Source organism: Bactrocera latifrons, unplaced genomic scaffold (assembly GCF_001853355.1).
Source record: "Bactrocera latifrons isolate USDA-ARS-PBARC rearing strain unplaced genomic scaffold, ASM185335v1 scaffold_5, whole genome shotgun sequence".
Lineage (NCBI taxonomy): Eukaryota > Metazoa > Arthropoda > Insecta > Diptera > Tephritidae > Bactrocera > Bactrocera latifrons.
Window position 1 is genome coordinate 1,902,171 of NW_017537156.1, and position 16,739 is coordinate 1,918,909.

The 16,739-nt window shown below is 36.8% G+C and overlaps 4 protein-coding genes across 8 annotated transcripts in view; 1 reads left to right on the forward strand and 3 right to left on the reverse strand.

Moving 5' to 3' along the window:
* The window catches only part of LOC108973723 (stromal interaction molecule homolog), a 32,669-nt gene extending 24,875 nt beyond the window's left edge, over positions 1 to 7,794 (reverse strand). For 3 of the 5 annotated variants that reach the window (XM_018941167.1, XM_018941164.1, XM_018941166.1), the window contains exons 1-2: positions 7,603 to 7,791; positions 6 to 544 (exon numbers count right to left, since the gene is read on the reverse strand). In XM_018941167.1, coding sequence (XP_018796712.1) covers positions 6 to 366 — 361 coding nt within the window. In that variant the 5' untranslated portion in view covers positions 367 to 544; positions 7,603 to 7,791. Of the gene's footprint in view, positions 1 to 5; positions 545 to 659; positions 1,060 to 7,602 lie in introns of those variants that run through there. The other 2 variants (XM_018941169.1, XM_018941165.1) reach the window with 2 other exon arrangements.
* A 539-nt stretch (positions 7,795 to 8,333) lies between these two features.
* On the reverse strand, positions 8,334 to 10,047 carry LOC108973670 (diphosphomevalonate decarboxylase). The gene is made up of 5 exons (XM_018941074.1): positions 9,815 to 10,047; positions 9,661 to 9,731; positions 9,460 to 9,577; positions 8,622 to 9,406; positions 8,334 to 8,552 (listed from the first exon to the last, which is right to left on the reverse strand). Exons 1-5 carry the CDS (start codon positions 9,864 to 9,866, stop codon positions 8,400 to 8,402), a joined length of 1,179 nt encoding a protein of 392 aa, XP_018796619.1. The 5' UTR covers positions 9,867 to 10,047; the 3' UTR covers positions 8,334 to 8,399.
* A 1,086-nt stretch (positions 10,048 to 11,133) lies between these two features.
* LOC108973747 (coatomer subunit beta) lies at positions 11,134 to 15,017 on the reverse strand. The gene is made up of 8 exons (XM_018941213.1): positions 13,203 to 15,017; positions 12,993 to 13,122; positions 12,404 to 12,929; positions 12,182 to 12,343; positions 11,984 to 12,120; positions 11,781 to 11,917; positions 11,609 to 11,714; positions 11,134 to 11,551 (listed from the first exon to the last, which is right to left on the reverse strand). Exons 1-8 carry the CDS (start codon positions 14,798 to 14,800, stop codon positions 11,486 to 11,488), a joined length of 2,862 nt encoding a protein of 953 aa, XP_018796758.1. The 5' UTR covers positions 14,801 to 15,017; the 3' UTR covers positions 11,134 to 11,485.
* Positions 15,018 to 15,120: 103 nt separating this feature from the next.
* LOC108973748 (putative inositol monophosphatase 3) lies at positions 15,121 to 16,650 on the forward strand. The gene is made up of 2 exons (XM_018941215.1): positions 15,121 to 15,789; positions 15,853 to 16,650. The coding sequence occupies exons 1-2, from the start codon at positions 15,258 to 15,260 to the stop codon at positions 16,389 to 16,391; spliced, it is 1,071 nt and encodes a 356-aa protein (XP_018796760.1). The 5' UTR covers positions 15,121 to 15,257; the 3' UTR covers positions 16,392 to 16,650.
* The last annotated feature ends 89 nt before the right edge of the window (positions 16,651 to 16,739 follow it).

Sequence of the window (16,739 nt, forward strand, 5' to 3'; positions counted from 1 at the left end):
CTCACTGAATTCATTGCTGACAGCCTGCGACATTGCTTCGCTTAGCAGATTATATGAATTGCGATGCTCCATGTGGCCACTGCCCGCTGGTGATGGATGGTATAAAGCGTGTGTGGCGGCCGTTGGCGCTGCGGGCGCCGGCACAACGCTGTTACTGCCGCCACCACCAGTGCCGCCTTGATGATGCGCCGTTGTGGGAAGATGATGCTGTTGTTGGTGTTGCTGCTGCTGCTGTTCGGCATTGTAGCGATTGGCGGCTATTGTGCCCATAGTGTCGCTGGGTGGGCCGCCACTTTCGACTACATGACATTTTTGCGACGTCACTGCCAAGAAGAGCAGCGCATAGAGCAACAGTTTGCGTTGCATGGTGTATCGTCCGCTGCCGCTAGGTGTGCAGTTCAAGTGTATTATGGGTGTTTGCTTGTGAGTTGTGTGTTATTTTGCGCAAACAACAACGACAGCAACAACAACTTCGGCAAACAAATATTGATAACAATAAATATTTGAATAGAATGCTAATTTAATGGAACGAGATGACGTCTACCTGTAAAGATAAAGAAAAATACGAATATATACATATACATATGTATTTTTGATAGTAGTTGTAAAGACAATTAAAAAGTTGCAATACATTTGAAATTTTGTTAAATGACACTGACTCTGTACATTTGGCGACCAGTTGACCTTACTGCCGTTAGTCGTTCGCCGCGTTATGACTTGTGTTGCGTGTGATTTTGTTTGTTTCTCCTGCTAACAGCAGCTTAGAGCGTGCTTTAATAGCGTAAACTTGCACTGAATGCTATAACGCTATAAGCAGCGCGCGTTCGCCTGCTGTTAGTTAGTACATCACAAACAAAAAAAACAAAAAATCACAAATTACTGCATTTATTCGGATGCAATATTTGCTCGTTTTTCAATGCGTGAAGTTCAAATCCGAAAATACATAATTGAACAAAAAAGCACAAAGAAAATCCATAAAACTGATTTAAACCACAAATTGTTCCGTATTCACTCGGCTGCGAACGTTCGACTGGCTTGTTTGTTATCTGCTGACTGACGGTGTACTGCGAACAGCCGGTATGTCGTCGTATATGCACGCGCACGAATATTGCAAGAAACACAGCGAAGATACAAACAAAATTAATTTCCAAAGATACCTGTACTTATTCCAATATTTACACACTTTTGCATGTATTACACATTTATATTACATACATACATATGTATATATGACTGTATACAAACAGTTGCTTACAATATTCGTAACCCAAAAGTGAGTGCATGCATACAATTGTTTGTATGTAACTTTAATTTGTTTTATATATGAACAAGCTATAACAATTGATACGAGTATGAATTTGGCGAATTCGAGTCGCCGCTATAGACGAAGCGTTCGTGCTTGAGCGTTAGAAAAAGCTAAGCTCTGAATATATGTATGTAAATGCATTCGGAATCGACATCTCATGAGTCAAACAACATTTTTCAAAACAATCAATTCCCCTCTGTAAAAGCCCCCACCTTATTTATGTAAACGTTAGGCGCAAGTGCTCAAAGAGAGCTTTGCGTTTATATACACACACAAATTTATATCTTTATATCTATATATGTATAAAAGAGATATAGGTATGTATGTGTGTATATATATGTATTATTTATATTAATTAGGGTGTCGAACTTAAATTGTAACGAAATATTGTTTCGTGACTTTAGTATTCGAATATTATTAATACTATATGTAATTATTTATTATAAATACATACATAAGTATATGGTTGTTGTATAAAGTATAATTTTAAAGTAGTTTACTTTATATAGCGATCATTCGTACGAATGTATGTGGGCATACATATACGTTTAGAATAAATATTTATTTTTACTTTTTTCATTCATATAAATGTGAACAAAGAAATACCCATACAGTTATACAAAACAGTTTAACATAAAAATATAATTTAAAAAATGCATCAGATACAGCAGGAACTTTACCGGTTTTATATTTCGCAAACATATTTTTTATAACTTATCGACAAAAGGAGCGCATGACATGCCAAAAATTGGGAATACCCGAAGTTCCAATTGAAGAAATAAATTACAGGACTTTTTCAGTTGAGATATGAATCATTCATTCATTCAAATATAGAAGTTTATAATTGAGTTCCAATCCAATTAGATTCATTGATCTCCAGAATGAAATTAAGGAATTTCCAATTTAGATGTCTCTTACGGATTATTATATCACCTTATATCACTGGGGATGCACCATAGGGAATATATTATTAGATGAATCATAATTAAGATATGGAGAAGACCGAATTCATTCTGGATTCGTAAACCGCATGGTTCCGCTGAGGAAAATGTTCATTGATTTGACTTTTAACGGTTGTAACGGTAACCAGTTCCCGTTAGGATGGCAAGGTTCAGAAAACGTTGTCATCGAGCTCATCTAACGGTAGGCCAAGGAAACGAGCTGAGAGAGGTGTTCATTATGCTCCTTAACTGGGAGAATATGGACCGCACTGAACAGATGTTCAATGGGAGACGTCAAGAGGCATCCCATTGTAGTCCGGAGTGTAGTGTTCTAGCATGTATGTAGTTTCCTCGTCCACGTTTGACTGCATTCAGACAATCATATTGGTGTAGCGTAGTTAAAGACCGGCCGGTCGATTGTTTTTTTCACCAAGAAACGAGGTGGTCCTCTGTCCCTTTGGTGGTTGCGGGAGTTTCTAGATGTAGAAGATGCAGAGTAACACCACTCTGAAGAACCCCTTGTTTAATTCTTCTCAATTTAGTGTTTTTAAGTCGAAACAGTACGAATGATCGTCGACCGCTCAGGCAGTTCATAATCCACCTTTTCAGCCCTGGAGGGAGTTTAGATGTTTCGATGTCCTCAAGTAGCATTGAGTGGTTGACTTTGTCAGAGGCTTTTGACAAGTCCAACCCTACAAGGATCGTCTTCTCCCAGGGTGGCTTTTAGTTGAGGCCATGAACTATGCCTTTGTTGGCGGGTTTCCAAGGCTTCAGTAGTGGGACCAGTGGTGTGACCACTATGCCTATCACATCGGATATTTAAAAAGTTGCCAGCGACAGATTGAGGACATTGATAAGGAAGCTTGCTTTCCGTCGCCTAGGCTTTAGCATCAACATGTTAATTTCATCAGGCCAATGGATTTAGAATAGCGTTTCCCAAATACCTGGTCGCGACCCGGTACCAGGCCATTAAAATAAAATACCGGGCCGCAACATTCCCGTCTTGTTTTCAAAATAATACCTACTATCGATTGACCGATGCATCGTAATATTCGTAAGCGGAGATCGACGCGCGCGCGCCCGTAAGTGCCACTCACCGCTGATGACTGACCTGAAGTTGAAATAAAAGAGCGAGGCGAAAGCTCAACCAGAGAACTTTAAGATATAGAGGTGCAAATCGAATTCTGTAAGATGCTCGATTGGACAGCTAATAGAGCTTATAGAATTGGAATTCACCCTTCTCGCTGCTATTTAGCAGAAATGAGCCCGTTCAAAGACAGAAATATATGTAAAACGACTGAATTTAAGCGAGAATGGTAGCATCTCGATTGTTCGAAAAAAAAAAAACAGCAGAGCCATGTCAGTTAGCGTTATCAAATAACAAGGTAAAGCATAGGATTTTGGATATAGCAGATGACATCGAAAATACAGTTGTAAGCCATCTGAAATTATGTCATTATTTTTCCTTACAAGTCGATGAAAGTACAGACATTTCCGAAATTCCAATCTGATATGTTTTGTACGATATGATTATGATAATACTATTTATGAAGAGTTTTTGTTCTGTAAATCTTTGCCAACACGAACGACCTCCGAATAAATATTTAACTTGATTAATGATTATATCAACAAAAACAACAATGAATGGAAAAGTATGTCATTTTCGTTGGGGGTGTTTTTTTTTACGTGGCGGGTCCCAAACCCTGCCCACAACCCTATGTAGGGGATATTTCGCCTTCTCACTTTACCTCGCCTTCAAACGGATGTTCTTAGGCTACCCAGAGGATACTTGGTCAAAGACCGGAAGTCGTGAACTGTTTCAGTCATATGTAAAAGAATCGTTTCTGGCCACTCCTAAGTGAATGGCGATCAGAGAACTCTTTGGAAGGACCTGGTGGAGAAGGACCTGGGAATATCCAATTGGAGCCACGTAGCAAAAGAAACGACTGGCGCGCTGTATCGGCTATAATCGCGTAAGCGGTGTCTACGCCAATTAAGATGAAAAGCATTTAGTAATTTATGTGAAATACAAAAAGAGTACAACATTACTGCATTGCCACAAGACATCTTAACTCAATTTAAAGAGCATTTATTAGAGCTGAAGAGGAATCTTCAAGAATATTTTCCTCCAATCGATGGTAACAAAGCTTGGATAAGAAACCCATTTACGTTCAAGTTAGATTCCGAAACAAATTTTCCAGATGTCGATTCGCTAATTGAACTGTCAACTGATACAGCACTCAAGGATACATTTGACACAAGACCATTGATTGATTTTTGATTATCTTGCCGTCAAGAATACACAATACTAGTAGCTCATCAAGCAATGATTTTTTAGTGAATTTTGTGGCCACTTACAAATGTGAAGCTGGATTTTCAACACTAGTTTACGTTAAAAATAAATATCGACAGAGACTGGAAGTGGAATCCGATCTCAGAATAAAACTTTCAGCAATTTCAGCAAACCTGAACTCTATATCTAAAAATAAGCAACAGCTACATACTTCGCACTAAAAACTGAGTACCAAAGGTACCAAAATATTATATTTCAATACCAATAAAACATTTATCTTACTGTTATCTTGAGTTAAATATTATTAAGTGGGTCACGAAAGGACAGTGTGAAAATTACCGGGTCATGGCAAAACTAAGTTTGGGAAGAACTGATTTAGAATCTTTTGACATTTTGCGCAGCCGTCTACCGAAAGGCGCAGTGTAAATTGCCGGCTAAAATATGTAGCTCATGGCCTGAAAGGCATATTCATAAATTGGAAAGACAAAGTCTTTTCAGTAGTCTAAAGTTTACTCACACCGGTTGCAATACTTCAGGTGTTCTATCTATTTTGTCCGTTTGTGTTTCTTTACCATTTGCCATTTTGGTGATCACAGGGATCAGCATGACCTAAGGTGACAAGCTCTCGCGCCGGGATGAAATTCTGTGAAGCCGGCCTAATTAGCTTTATTAAAGTTAAGGAAGGTACGGTTGCCCACAGAAATAAAGTTGATTGAGATAACTATGGGAAGATAGATACGAGAGTTAGCATAGGTCGCCAGGTTATGCTAAGCAAAAAAAATTCCTCCGGGCACGAGTTGGAATCAATGCCAGAAAGAGTCAGGCGGATACGGAGCAAACCTGCTACAAGACGTTGCTCCAGGCGTATAAAATCCGAGTCAATCCGGTACCGGCTGTTGTGGGAATTGGTGCCTATTGATCAGAAATACACTTACAAATCGACAAAGTGCTTTGAGCCAATTTCAATTTTGTGAGACGGTTAATATCAGTTCTACACTAGGTCAGAAAGATCTCGGAGTCGGATATAAATTCGTATCCATTCAGCTTACGTGAGCTGAGATAAACATTATTGTTATCATAGGTACATAATAAAGCACATTAATTCCTGTGTTGTCGCAAAAGGGGAAAATACAAATACCGATATTCATTAGCTAATTTAAAAAACGTAAAAAAATATTTTCTGTGGAAGTTTCTACGTTAATAGTTGTAATAGAATCAAACATCAATCATTCCAATTAATAGATAATATAAATTGTACATATTTTTTTGTCTAAGTGATATTTTCACATATTTACATACATATGTACGTTTTTTCAAATTAATGTATCTGCATATGTATAGTATATGTACATATGTGTGTACTGTCTACATACAATAATTTAACCACCAAAGCACTCACCATGCTTTGCTGCTTCGAAAACAAAACACAAAAAAAAGTATTTTCAAGGCGATAAAAATCGCAAAATTCAAAGTAAACACAAAATTTGAATTCTATTATTTTACACTTATTCCAATGTTATCACTCCTCAAGCTACGAATGCTTACCAATACTGACTGCTGTTTTTCTACTGCTGTTTGCGGTAAAAAAAAAAAAACAAACAACATAAAACAAAAAGAAGCAATCGGAATACCAACCCACCATAGCCAATTGAGGATTAACATAGTGTGGTTTGAGAACACGTCATTATTTGCTTATCCAATTGGCGAAAAACTCAAAATAAAAAATGGATAAGCAGCTACATATGTATGTATATTGGGCAATGCATAAATAATTTATAGCAAAAACAGTACATACAAGTACATATACACTTTTAAAAATTTGCACCCACTTTCGAAGTTCAAACTCATATTTAAATGGAGCAATTGAATCGTTCTTGAATTTATTGTTATAACGGTATAAATTTTTGCGTGGATACTTTCTAAATTTACGTTTTAACGTTAATAGAAATTTTCTTAAATGTGTTAGTTTTAGACATTTATGTATGCTTTACAACGACATAACATATTAGACGTAATACTTCAAGTTATAACAACATGATATACATATACCATATGCGTATTTTTATGTTAACAAATATCTATACTTGTTAACTTCAGGGGAGAGATGCAGAGGAGGTCATGTCGAAAAGGGTTAAGTGCCAATTGACTGGCGGAAATGTTTTGTATGTACATAAGTCGACACACGCAAACAAGTATTTATATGAAAATATTGACGTTAGAAATGCCATAACTGGAACTTGAACCTGACCGTCAATACGTATTGAGTTAAGTTTTCGTTTTTAACTTTTTCCTCGGTTTTTGTTTCTTATGAATTTGCTGATAAATTCGGGCTATACTAGAATGTAATAAAAACATTATTCAAAAGCATATATGGATATATTAAAACTATCAATATTAAATTATTTATATGTTCCTGTTGCCTCCCAATGAGACTGGGCTCAATTGTAATTTCTTTTAGAAATTAGGTAATAACTGACTTATACATATGTAGCTCAGCGATTATAACGTAGAAGGGTGTGGATGAATTGTTACAAATAATAAAACAGATTAGCCGTACAATGCATTATCACTTTTAAGCCTTTTCTCTAAATGCTATCACTCCATCAATGTCTAGATATGCATATTGTATAGAATTGCAACACATCAGTCTGGAATCTGTAAACAAATGCATTTTTGCGTTGATTTGGATAGTATTTTTTTTTTTTTTTAACATGTATACTTCGATCACTGTTTGCTTGTAGATCCGATGCCTCGCTTACATCGCACACATATGCCTTTAATTATTTATTGCATCTTTTTTGGCTACTTCATTGTATGGCATCGTTGCGGCTTGTATCATTATACAAGCGGCTAGGCAATAATTAAACAACACAAATCACACGCTTCTGCCACTACCACTGCCAATGCTATTGTCACTTGTACGCCAGCGCTGGCTAGTTAGCCGTTTGTGTCAACGCTAGCGCTGGCATTTACCTTCGTCGTCACTAGCTGGCTAACTCGTCATTTTGTAAAACTTCTGATTTTCTTACAATATTATTTTTTAACACTTTTTAACTCTTTACCAATGGCACATCCTTTTGTACTTCTCCTACCAACGTAAAACACAATCAATTTTTAAGTATTTTTCCACTTTTTATTACGAATTCCGTCCTATAAAAGGCCTATGATCAAGAAATTAAATATTTTCCGTTTTCTTCCCGTTCAACTAAATAATGACACGAACGAATAAGTTTTCAAGCTCACATTTGGGTGCATGTGTGAAAAGATTGTGATCGTTGCCAAACCAACGTGAATATAAAATCAATTTTATTCCCGTTTTCCATAAAATATTACACATAATTAATATCCTCCGTAACAATGCATAATAACCTGGCTAAATAAATTTCATTCACTAAAAAATGTTTCAAAACATTTACATAATTGAATAAAATACTAAAAATCTATAAATCTCTTTGGTCAATGCTTGCGTTGATTAGTTTTTGATCTGGTGGCTCTCAATCAGCTGACAAACGTATTTGGAGTACGATTAGCAAATGAAAACAAATACGGCGAAAACGAATGGGGTGATAAGAAAACTGATTGGGTAATAGGGTTGTCGAAACGCTATATAAATTTCCCAGTTTATTATTCTACTTATTTGCAATGAATATAAAAAAAATCACTTTAGAAAATTATTTTTATTAATGAATGTGTTCCAAAGTACACACTTTTCGTACCTTCATATATGATAGAAGAAAAAAGTTTAATTTCCTTTATTATTTTTTGATATTTGTATAGAAAATATTTATTGAACCGTTGCTTTGCGATCACAATGTTTACATTTTTCTGCTTGTAACTTAAATAAATATATTCCAAACTCTTAATTTTCAAGTGGTAACCCATTACTGATATTTAAAAGACTTTTACTTTCATCGAGACGTTGTGGTCCTGTACCAATCCTTGTATGAATTACATATTTAAAAAGATTCTTATCATTTTTAGGTAAAGTACCATTATTGTAGAAGGCGTCGATCTAAAAAAATATTCATATTTATTAAAAGAAAAAATTATTCTTAATGAATTCAAATAAATTTCTACGTACCTCTTTCGGCTCACACCTTATCGGTATGCCCTTAACATATTCTACACTGTCTCCTGCATCATTCGGAAAACTGTTTTGTATTGCCGCCAATGCAGCACTTACATCTTTTTCTAAAAGAAAGAGGCAAGCATTTGGTCCAGCATCAAAAGTATAAGCCAACTTTACTTCGCCTGCTTCTTTATTAAAAGCGTGAACAAAGTCCACAATTGCATGTGACACATTATTCATGTATGCACATGGTGGAAATGTGTCTAAGGCAATAGCATGAAATTGATTCGAATCGCGCATAGTAATTTCTGCCAACTTAGGGAAATCATGGTTTTTTATTGCATCGATCACTGCCGCTATATGCTGTGGTACGCAATGTTGTGCACGATGTGTTAACAAATCTGATGTTTCTACAGCACGTTTCATACCGTTAGTCGAGCTTGTTTTCTTACGTGAATCGTTTACCACCAATATGATGATATGAAAGTCCGGCCAATGCTCTGCAGGTACAACAGGAGAGCCCATTGAATCACTACCATCATTACGTGTACCCATGTGCCAACGTACAAAACCGCCGTGTAAGCTGCGACATGCAGAGCCACTTCCTTGGCGAGCAATTGTCGTTAATTCTTCATTTTCCACGCCATAAAGGTGAGCAAGTGTATATACAAGACAAGCGTAACCAGCTGCGCTTGACGCCAAGCCCGCAGCAGTTGGAAAATTATTACGCGATGCTATGTGTAGCTTCCACTCTATGGGGAACTTTAGTTTTCCTTTAGCAATAGCAAGTTGTTGTACTAAAATATTGAAATTTGAAAAATTATCCATATTATTTCGACAATGAACTTACATTCCTTCACACAACGCATTATCCGTGCATTCTGCTCAAATGGCACCTTTTCGCCATTTAACCACATTACGTTATCTTTAAAGCAAGCTGAAGCAGCTGCTGTTGTTTTAGCGCACATCTGAAATGCATTTCCGTAACAAAAGGTTTTTGTTTACAATAATTTACATTTATGAATTAAACATATATTCAAATGGAAATTACCTCATCGGTGTTAAGGGTCACACTGAGCGAGTCGTTGATGGGTAATATGAGTTCCTCATCTCGTTTTCCCCCTATAAGTAAAGTCATATTTAAAAACTGTTAACTACTTATGCATGTGTTGTATGTATGACTTGAAAAGTGAAAGTTAACTTACAATATTTGATTAGTGCAATGTTTACAGGTGCAATGCATGTTTCAACAAACATTTTCAAGTACAAAAGTATATGATATATTAACAATTTGCTTAGTTATTTATATTAAGTAGTTGCTACACCTCTAACTAAACACGACTGCTCCACTTTCACCAAGTAAGATACTGGCAGTTGGAATCATTTCTTGGTGCAACTTTTTTACAGTGGAATTGAGAGATCACACATATTCCAAATGTTATTGCATACCATCGAACAGCTGTGAAGCAGAGTTGCTGAGTTTTTGAATCATTAAAATAATGTAATAGATTATTGACAGTGGTGGCGGGAAGATACATCTTTATACAAATTATTTTTTTTCTCGCTTTTTAACGGTAAATCAGTCACTGTAAACTCAGGAAGAGTGTCTGCGATTAAAAATAAAAGCAATAGCAGTTGCCAAAAGACTCCACGAAAAGGGTAAATTGGCAGGTTTTTTATGAGCTGAGGCTGAACACAATGAGTGCGACCTACTGTAAGCGACTTCTGTAAAATATTAAAATACACACGTTCTTATGGACACTGTTCTTTTGGACAGCTGCACGATTACACGACATTTGTCGCTCTCGCTAACTTCATTTTATTTTATTTTATTTGCCAACGACCGTAGAGAAGACACTAGAGAGACGAGGTGAGTGGTGATGGCACTAATATGTAAAATTATTCAAAGCTAAAGCATAAAATAGCTTTATTATATCATTTGTAATAACAATTGATAATTTAAAACAAATAAATTTACCTATTTACTTAATTTTTGCATAACAAATTTCACTTTGAACAAAATATTAAAATTTCATCGAAGTGCAAGGTATTAGGATGGCCACAACGAAATTGCGTACATGCAAAATGGACAGCTGTGTTGTCTTGTGTACATGCATCTCGTCGTGCTGCCATGTCGTTTGTCATTGGGTTCAGCACATCAATGTGGTGATGTGAATGAGCAGACGGCATACAAAAGATCGAAGTCAACTGTGCATATCTATCTTATATATTATATTTTCCTCTCTTCCTTTTGTGTATAAATTCGGTATTTATGTAGGTAATCAAATATCTGATACCAACAATTTCGCTATGAAACACTTTCACATACACTAATTACAAGTCAAGCTTAATTGTTCGAAAAAGGATTACATATTTCTTTTCTAAATTTTAATTTCATACATACATATATTTTTATATTTAAAATTCCAGTTTCGGATATAAAGTGGTTATATTTGTTGGTTATCATGCACTCATATTGAAACAAAATTTGAGTTTTCATACATACATATATTTTTAATCGGTGTATAGTGTATGCAGTGTATATTTAAATATTATATTTCTCGTACATAAAATAAAGCGTTGCTTTTTATTCTATTTAATAGCTGGAATTATAAGCTTTTCAAAAATCTTTATAGCAATGATATACTAACAAATAAATGGTTTTACATACATATTAACGTATAAAGTACTTTGTGTGCGAATATTCGCAATTACAGGCAACACAAATAAATCAAATATAATTAAACAATAAGAAAAGGAGTTTTCACCCATACAGTAATGCACTAAGTTTGAAATGATGAATTTCGTAAACGGATGTAGTTAATACACTAAGAGTTCCAACATAAATAAGAACAATTTTCCATGTCTGTCAACATTTAAGCGGCCTGCACAGACTGTTTCTGTGACGAACTGATCTTATCACCTAAGCTTAGTGCCATGCCCTGAAAGTACAAGTATTTAGTTTAAGAATTCAATAGGTTTGATACTTTGAATAGTACCTGGCTTTTAGCGCGTATGCGTATGTGGCCGGTAACTTTGGAATCGGGATCGTCCACAGGTTTTTCGATGCTTAAATTAGCAAGGGCGTTTTCACCAAAGATTGATCTTGAATACAATAAACATTTAATGCATTTTTTGCCATAAGTTTCATTGACTTATTTAACTACTCACTTCGCATACATATTTGCAGCCATAAATCCACATTGGCCGCTGAGTGCCTTCTCCGGAGTCAAACATTTCATGTTGGTGCTCTTCAACAAATGCTTCAAATATTCATGCAAATCGGTGAATGTAGTGTTAACCGTTACCTAATAAAGTTACAAATAATACGTCAAATATTGAAGAAGCCGAAATATATAAAATAAAATGCGCACCTTATTTTCCCACTCGAAATCTTGCCACATCTGTCTAAACTCAGTGTCAGTGCACGAAGCGGGTATTATATAATCCATAATGTCAATGTGTATGGTGTTCAGCACAACAACATTTGTATTGATACTCGTATCGTAAACTGCAAATATACATAATAAATAATCACAGGTCCACATGAGTTAACTAAATATTCTGCTCACCGATATTTCCGAAAATTATGCCATTCTCAGTGGACGATACTTTCACATTTGCCTTGATGTTGCAGAAGTCATGAGGCGCCAATACAACTGGATGTGGTCGTTCAACCAATTTCAAATCACCCAAAGTTGCCAACTCGAGTGTACAGTTTTGTAGCGTATCGTCTGAGATTTAAGAGTTTGCTTATGAGCGATTTTCGTTTTGAAGTAAATTTTAGCACTTACTTGTTTGATTAACAATCAATACATCCAGGACGATGTCGTATTGGTTGACATTTACATAAGCCTCAGCGTAGACTGGATCAGAGAAGCCGGTCAATTGTGTTACCTTATTGAGTTTGTTATTTGGCGAAGTGATGTCGCTCAAATTGGTTGATTTTGTGCCGGCCAACGCTTGATTCAAACTAGTTTCGAACACGTTCTCGCCCAGTTGATTGTCACGCCCATTAGATAGTTGTGCAAATCCAACGGGATCATCAGGCTGTACCTTAGCAGCAGCACGTTGTTTCTCTTTCAAAATGCGTTGATCCTCTTCATGTTGTGCATCCAACATTTTGCCAAGTGCGTCACGGCAATAATGTTGGAATACTTCGACGGCCTCTTTGGTGCGTTCACTCAGGGTGCGCAAACAAATGAAGATACGATCTATGTCATCATTAGTGATGGGTTTCGTAGGGAAACCGGATTTTCCCAGATGCAATATGGAACTCATAATGAGCATGACTTGTGTAGTCAAACGATTTTGTTGACGCTGCAAGGGGACAGAATGTTTAGTTGTGGAAAGTTAAATAATTTTGGCAAATAAATTACTAACCACATCATCTTCCAACTCGGCGTATCGTAGCGCTAGTTTAGTTAGAGTGGCTGAGAGTGCAGCTCCAATGAAGAAATCGCCATCCATTAAATACTGGCGTAGTGGTGGACGTTTCTCCTTCTTTGCGACACTGCGAACGTAAAACAAAATATAATTTTACCGATGTAAAGGTATTTTATTATTTGGTGTATGAAAGAAAATTCAACTTACGGCGCCAAACTGAAAGCACTTTGGGTGGCATATGTACCATCTGAGGTGACTTTATTACCCGCAGAAGCCGTGTTGGTCTCAGTGGCTTTCTGTCCCTCGTCGGTTTGTTCACCCGCTAAACGTTTTTGCTCCGCTTCAACCATCGGTATCTCTCCCAAAGTCTGTATTATGGTTTCGGTTACCTCGAGTATCTGCTCTTTGTTGTCTACATATTCACCTAATATCCAGACTGCGGCACGATGTATTTTCGACGACTTTATTTGTGGGAATGCTTCAATTAAACGCTCGATAATAAGTGCACGTAGTGAGGGGAACTTCTGTATAGCCTCACGTATGAAAATCAACACATCAGCTGCAGCGAATTCATTTGTATCGGAAAGGAATTCAACTAACACGGGTATTACATTTGCAGCTACGTCAGGGAATTTAATGGAGCACGAGTGTAATGTTCGTACAAGCAATTGACGATATTTGCCAGTGTCTTCATGTTCAACATTATGGGTTTTAGAAACTTCTTTCTTTAGTACCAGAACCATTTCTTCGATATTGCGTGATGAGACTAAATCCATGGCAAGTGCCAATGTCTTTCGACGCACTTCAATATCTGGTGCTGCCAATACACGTAGTATATCCATCACTAAATCTTGCATCACTTTCTCCATATTTTCATTTTCTTTCATAGCAATTAAACGATCCAACACAATAAGTTTGACATTGTTATCGCTATCACCGACAATCAACTCAATATAACAACTGGCTGCGGCACGAATAGCGGTTGGTGCAGACGATAGTGTAATGAGTGTGCCGGCTGCTTCATAACGCACAGCATTTGATGATGAATTAAGCAAGTTGTAAATGCAACGTATAAAACGCGAACGTTCTGCTGGATTGGCGTGACACACTTTATAGATGAGCTCAACAATTACCAATTGTAGAATATCACCAAAATTGTTTACTTGGTCAATGCAAGATGCCAGATAGTTGAGTGCACGTTCTTGATCAGCATGCAAGAGCATCAAAAAAGCATTTCGCTTGCAAGACATATCTTGTTGAGTTTCCAAGAAATTAGCAATCAACTCTGGACCGTCTGGCACTAACCAATCAAAGTTTTTGTATATGGTGAAAATGGCCAAAACTGCATTTCGTCGCACGTAAGAATGACGATGTTCAAGACAAGCACGTATGGCTGGCATGAGTGGCTCCAAAAGCTCAGGCTCTTTTAGTTTACACAAGAAACGTAGAGTTGAGCCACGTAGAAATTCATTGGGATGTTGCAAGTCCTTGCGGTATGCATCACACACCAATATCATTTCTTGCAAAAGTTTGCCATCTGCTGAGGTTTTCGGCACGATCTCCCAGAAGATGAGTAATAGTTTTTTGATTTGATGATTCTGTACCGGAAGCACGAATCTGATGATAGTCATTATCAGACCAGATAAACGTTCCCCGTTCAACAACATTTGTATAACTTTTTTCAATGTCTCGATTTTCATATTGGTATCTCCCTTTTCGAGGTCTTGTTTAAGTTGCATCTCGTTCGGTACCTCGATGTCCGGCGAGTTGATGATTGTATAGCAAGGTCCCTCGGCCAACGCCATGTTTGTTGCACAAATTTATCAAATGGTCTTTTCTGTACTAATTTAAGGAATTAATTCAAATGTATATGATTTATACAATTCGTGCACAAATATGGAATACACTCAAATATTGTTTAGATTACACAAATTGTATTTAATTTTATAATTTTCAAGAAAACATGTATTGTGGAAATACAATTGACGTGTCAAATACTCAGCTAAAATTGTGCTACTTCTTCTGCGAACATTTACAATGGACAATGACATCTGTTCAATGGCATTGCCAACCACGATGCAGTTGTCATCATTTGTAACGTCAGATGACGCTCTAATTTGTTTACTGTTCAATTTTTGATTTTATTTGTTTTTGTTTGCGAGTAGTAAGTGCAGTTTGGATTGGACACGACATCAAATAAGCTTTCCTATCCACAATAACTGTGGAGGTAGGTTGCTCATATAGAGTTTATTGAAGTATTCTATGAGCTATACGAAACGCAGAGAAAACATGGGGCGCACGATACATATTCATCGAGTGCCCGCTACCATTGCCCTCATCACGATAACACTTATTATAGTGTATTTCGTGAATTTCCATGACGATGAACGTCCTGCTGTATATGGTTTGCTACGCAATCAAAATAAGGTGAACTTACGCAAACTTCTGATAGGTGCCATACAGGCGGCACAACGCGGCGGCTTGGAAGTACTGGATGTAGCTCAATCGCGAGATTTAAGAGAACGTAGTAAAGGTAAAACAGACGAGGGTGCAAACGATCCATTTACGGATGCGGATGGACGTTCCCATTGTGTCATGAAAGAAGGGTTACATCGTATTTTCCCACGTGTTAAAATATACTCTGAGGAAGACAAAGAAAGCTGTAGCAACGTGAATACTTTCGATTTAGATCCCACAGTACTGCATGAAACAGCCAACTTGCCCAATGAATTGGTTGATATAAAAGATGTCACAGTATGGATTGATCCTCTAGATGCAACTCAAGAATTTACAGGTATAAACATTTAACTCCTGTCTTCGTTTTGGAAAAATCATTTATTAATAAAAATTTTTACAGAAAAACTTTATCAATATGTCACAACCATGGTGTGTGTAGCAGTGAAAGGAAAACCCATTATCGGAGTTATACACAGTCCGTTTATAGGGCAAACTGCGTGGGCTTGGGTGGATCATTCAATGTCTGAATATTTAGCATCCATACATCCTGTCAATACAGACACTTCAAAACCACTTATTACGGTATCACGTTCTCACGCAGGTAGCGTAAAAGATTTAACACGCAATGTTTTTGGTGAAGATTCAGAGATCTTAACGGCTGCCGGCGCTGGCTATAAAGTTCTGCAAGTAATATCCAATAATGCCACGGCGTATTTGCATTCAACGAAGATTAAAAAATGGGATATTTGCGCGGGAGATGCTATTTTAAATGCGCTTGGTGGAGCTATGACGAATCTTATGGATGAGCTAATTGATTATGGGCCAGAAGGCTCACCAGTCAATGATCAGGGATTATTAGCTACGCTTAAAAACCATGATGAGTATATCGAAAAATTGATGGAGTATCGAAAGAGCCACACTGCACCTGCGCACAGATAGCTTGAAAGTTTTTGATGTAAGGATTTAGAAACTAGGTAAAAAGCTCAGGCTATTATTTTTAGGTTATAGATATTGCGTAATAATATAACTGTTTTTGTACTCATACTAAACGTTCTTGTGTTCCAAAACAGTATACGTGGGAATAAAAAACGATGCGTGTGTTTTCAACAAGAAATATGTTGATTTATTAAGTTCATTGAACCGGCATTAGTCGAAAGTCCGTAATAAAGTTCATTACATAATTATGCCAATCGCTAAAGCTGTTTGTTGTATAAAAAACCTGTTTGAGGTAATTATTAAAATTCTAGCTTGAACATCTTATCTCTTTAGCTTTTGATGTCAATATTA

Bases quoted from the DNA above. Each gene is read 5' to 3' on its own strand.
- LOC108973747 (XM_018941213.1), bottom strand. From the start codon at position 14,800: ATGGCGTTGGCCGAGGGACCTTGCTATACAATCATCAACTCGCCGGAC. The intron at 12,121-12,181 runs GTGAGCAGAATA...GTATATTTGCAG, and splicing joins CATAATTTTCGGAAATATCG to TTTACGATACGAGTATCAAT. The intron at 11,918-11,983 runs GTGCGCATTTTA...TAACTTTATTAG, and splicing joins ATTTCGAGTGGGAAAATAAG to GTAACGGTTAACACTACATT.
- LOC108973748 (XM_018941215.1), top strand. From the start codon at position 15,258: ATGAGCTATACGAAACGCAGAGAAAACATGGGGCGCACGATACATATT. The intron at 15,790-15,852 runs GTATAAACATTT...AAATTTTTACAG, and splicing joins TGCAACTCAAGAATTTACAG to AAAAACTTTATCAATATGTC.
- LOC108973670 (XM_018941074.1), bottom strand. From the start codon at position 9,866: ATGTTTGTTGAAACATGCATTGCACCTGTAAACATTGCACTAATCAAA. The intron at 9,732-9,814 runs GTAAGTTAACTT...CTTTACTTATAG, and splicing joins CATTGCACTAATCAAATATT to GGGGAAAACGAGATGAGGAA. The intron at 9,578-9,660 runs GTAATTTCCATT...AATGCATTTCAG, and splicing joins TGACCCTTAACACCGATGAG to ATGTGCGCTAAAACAACAGC.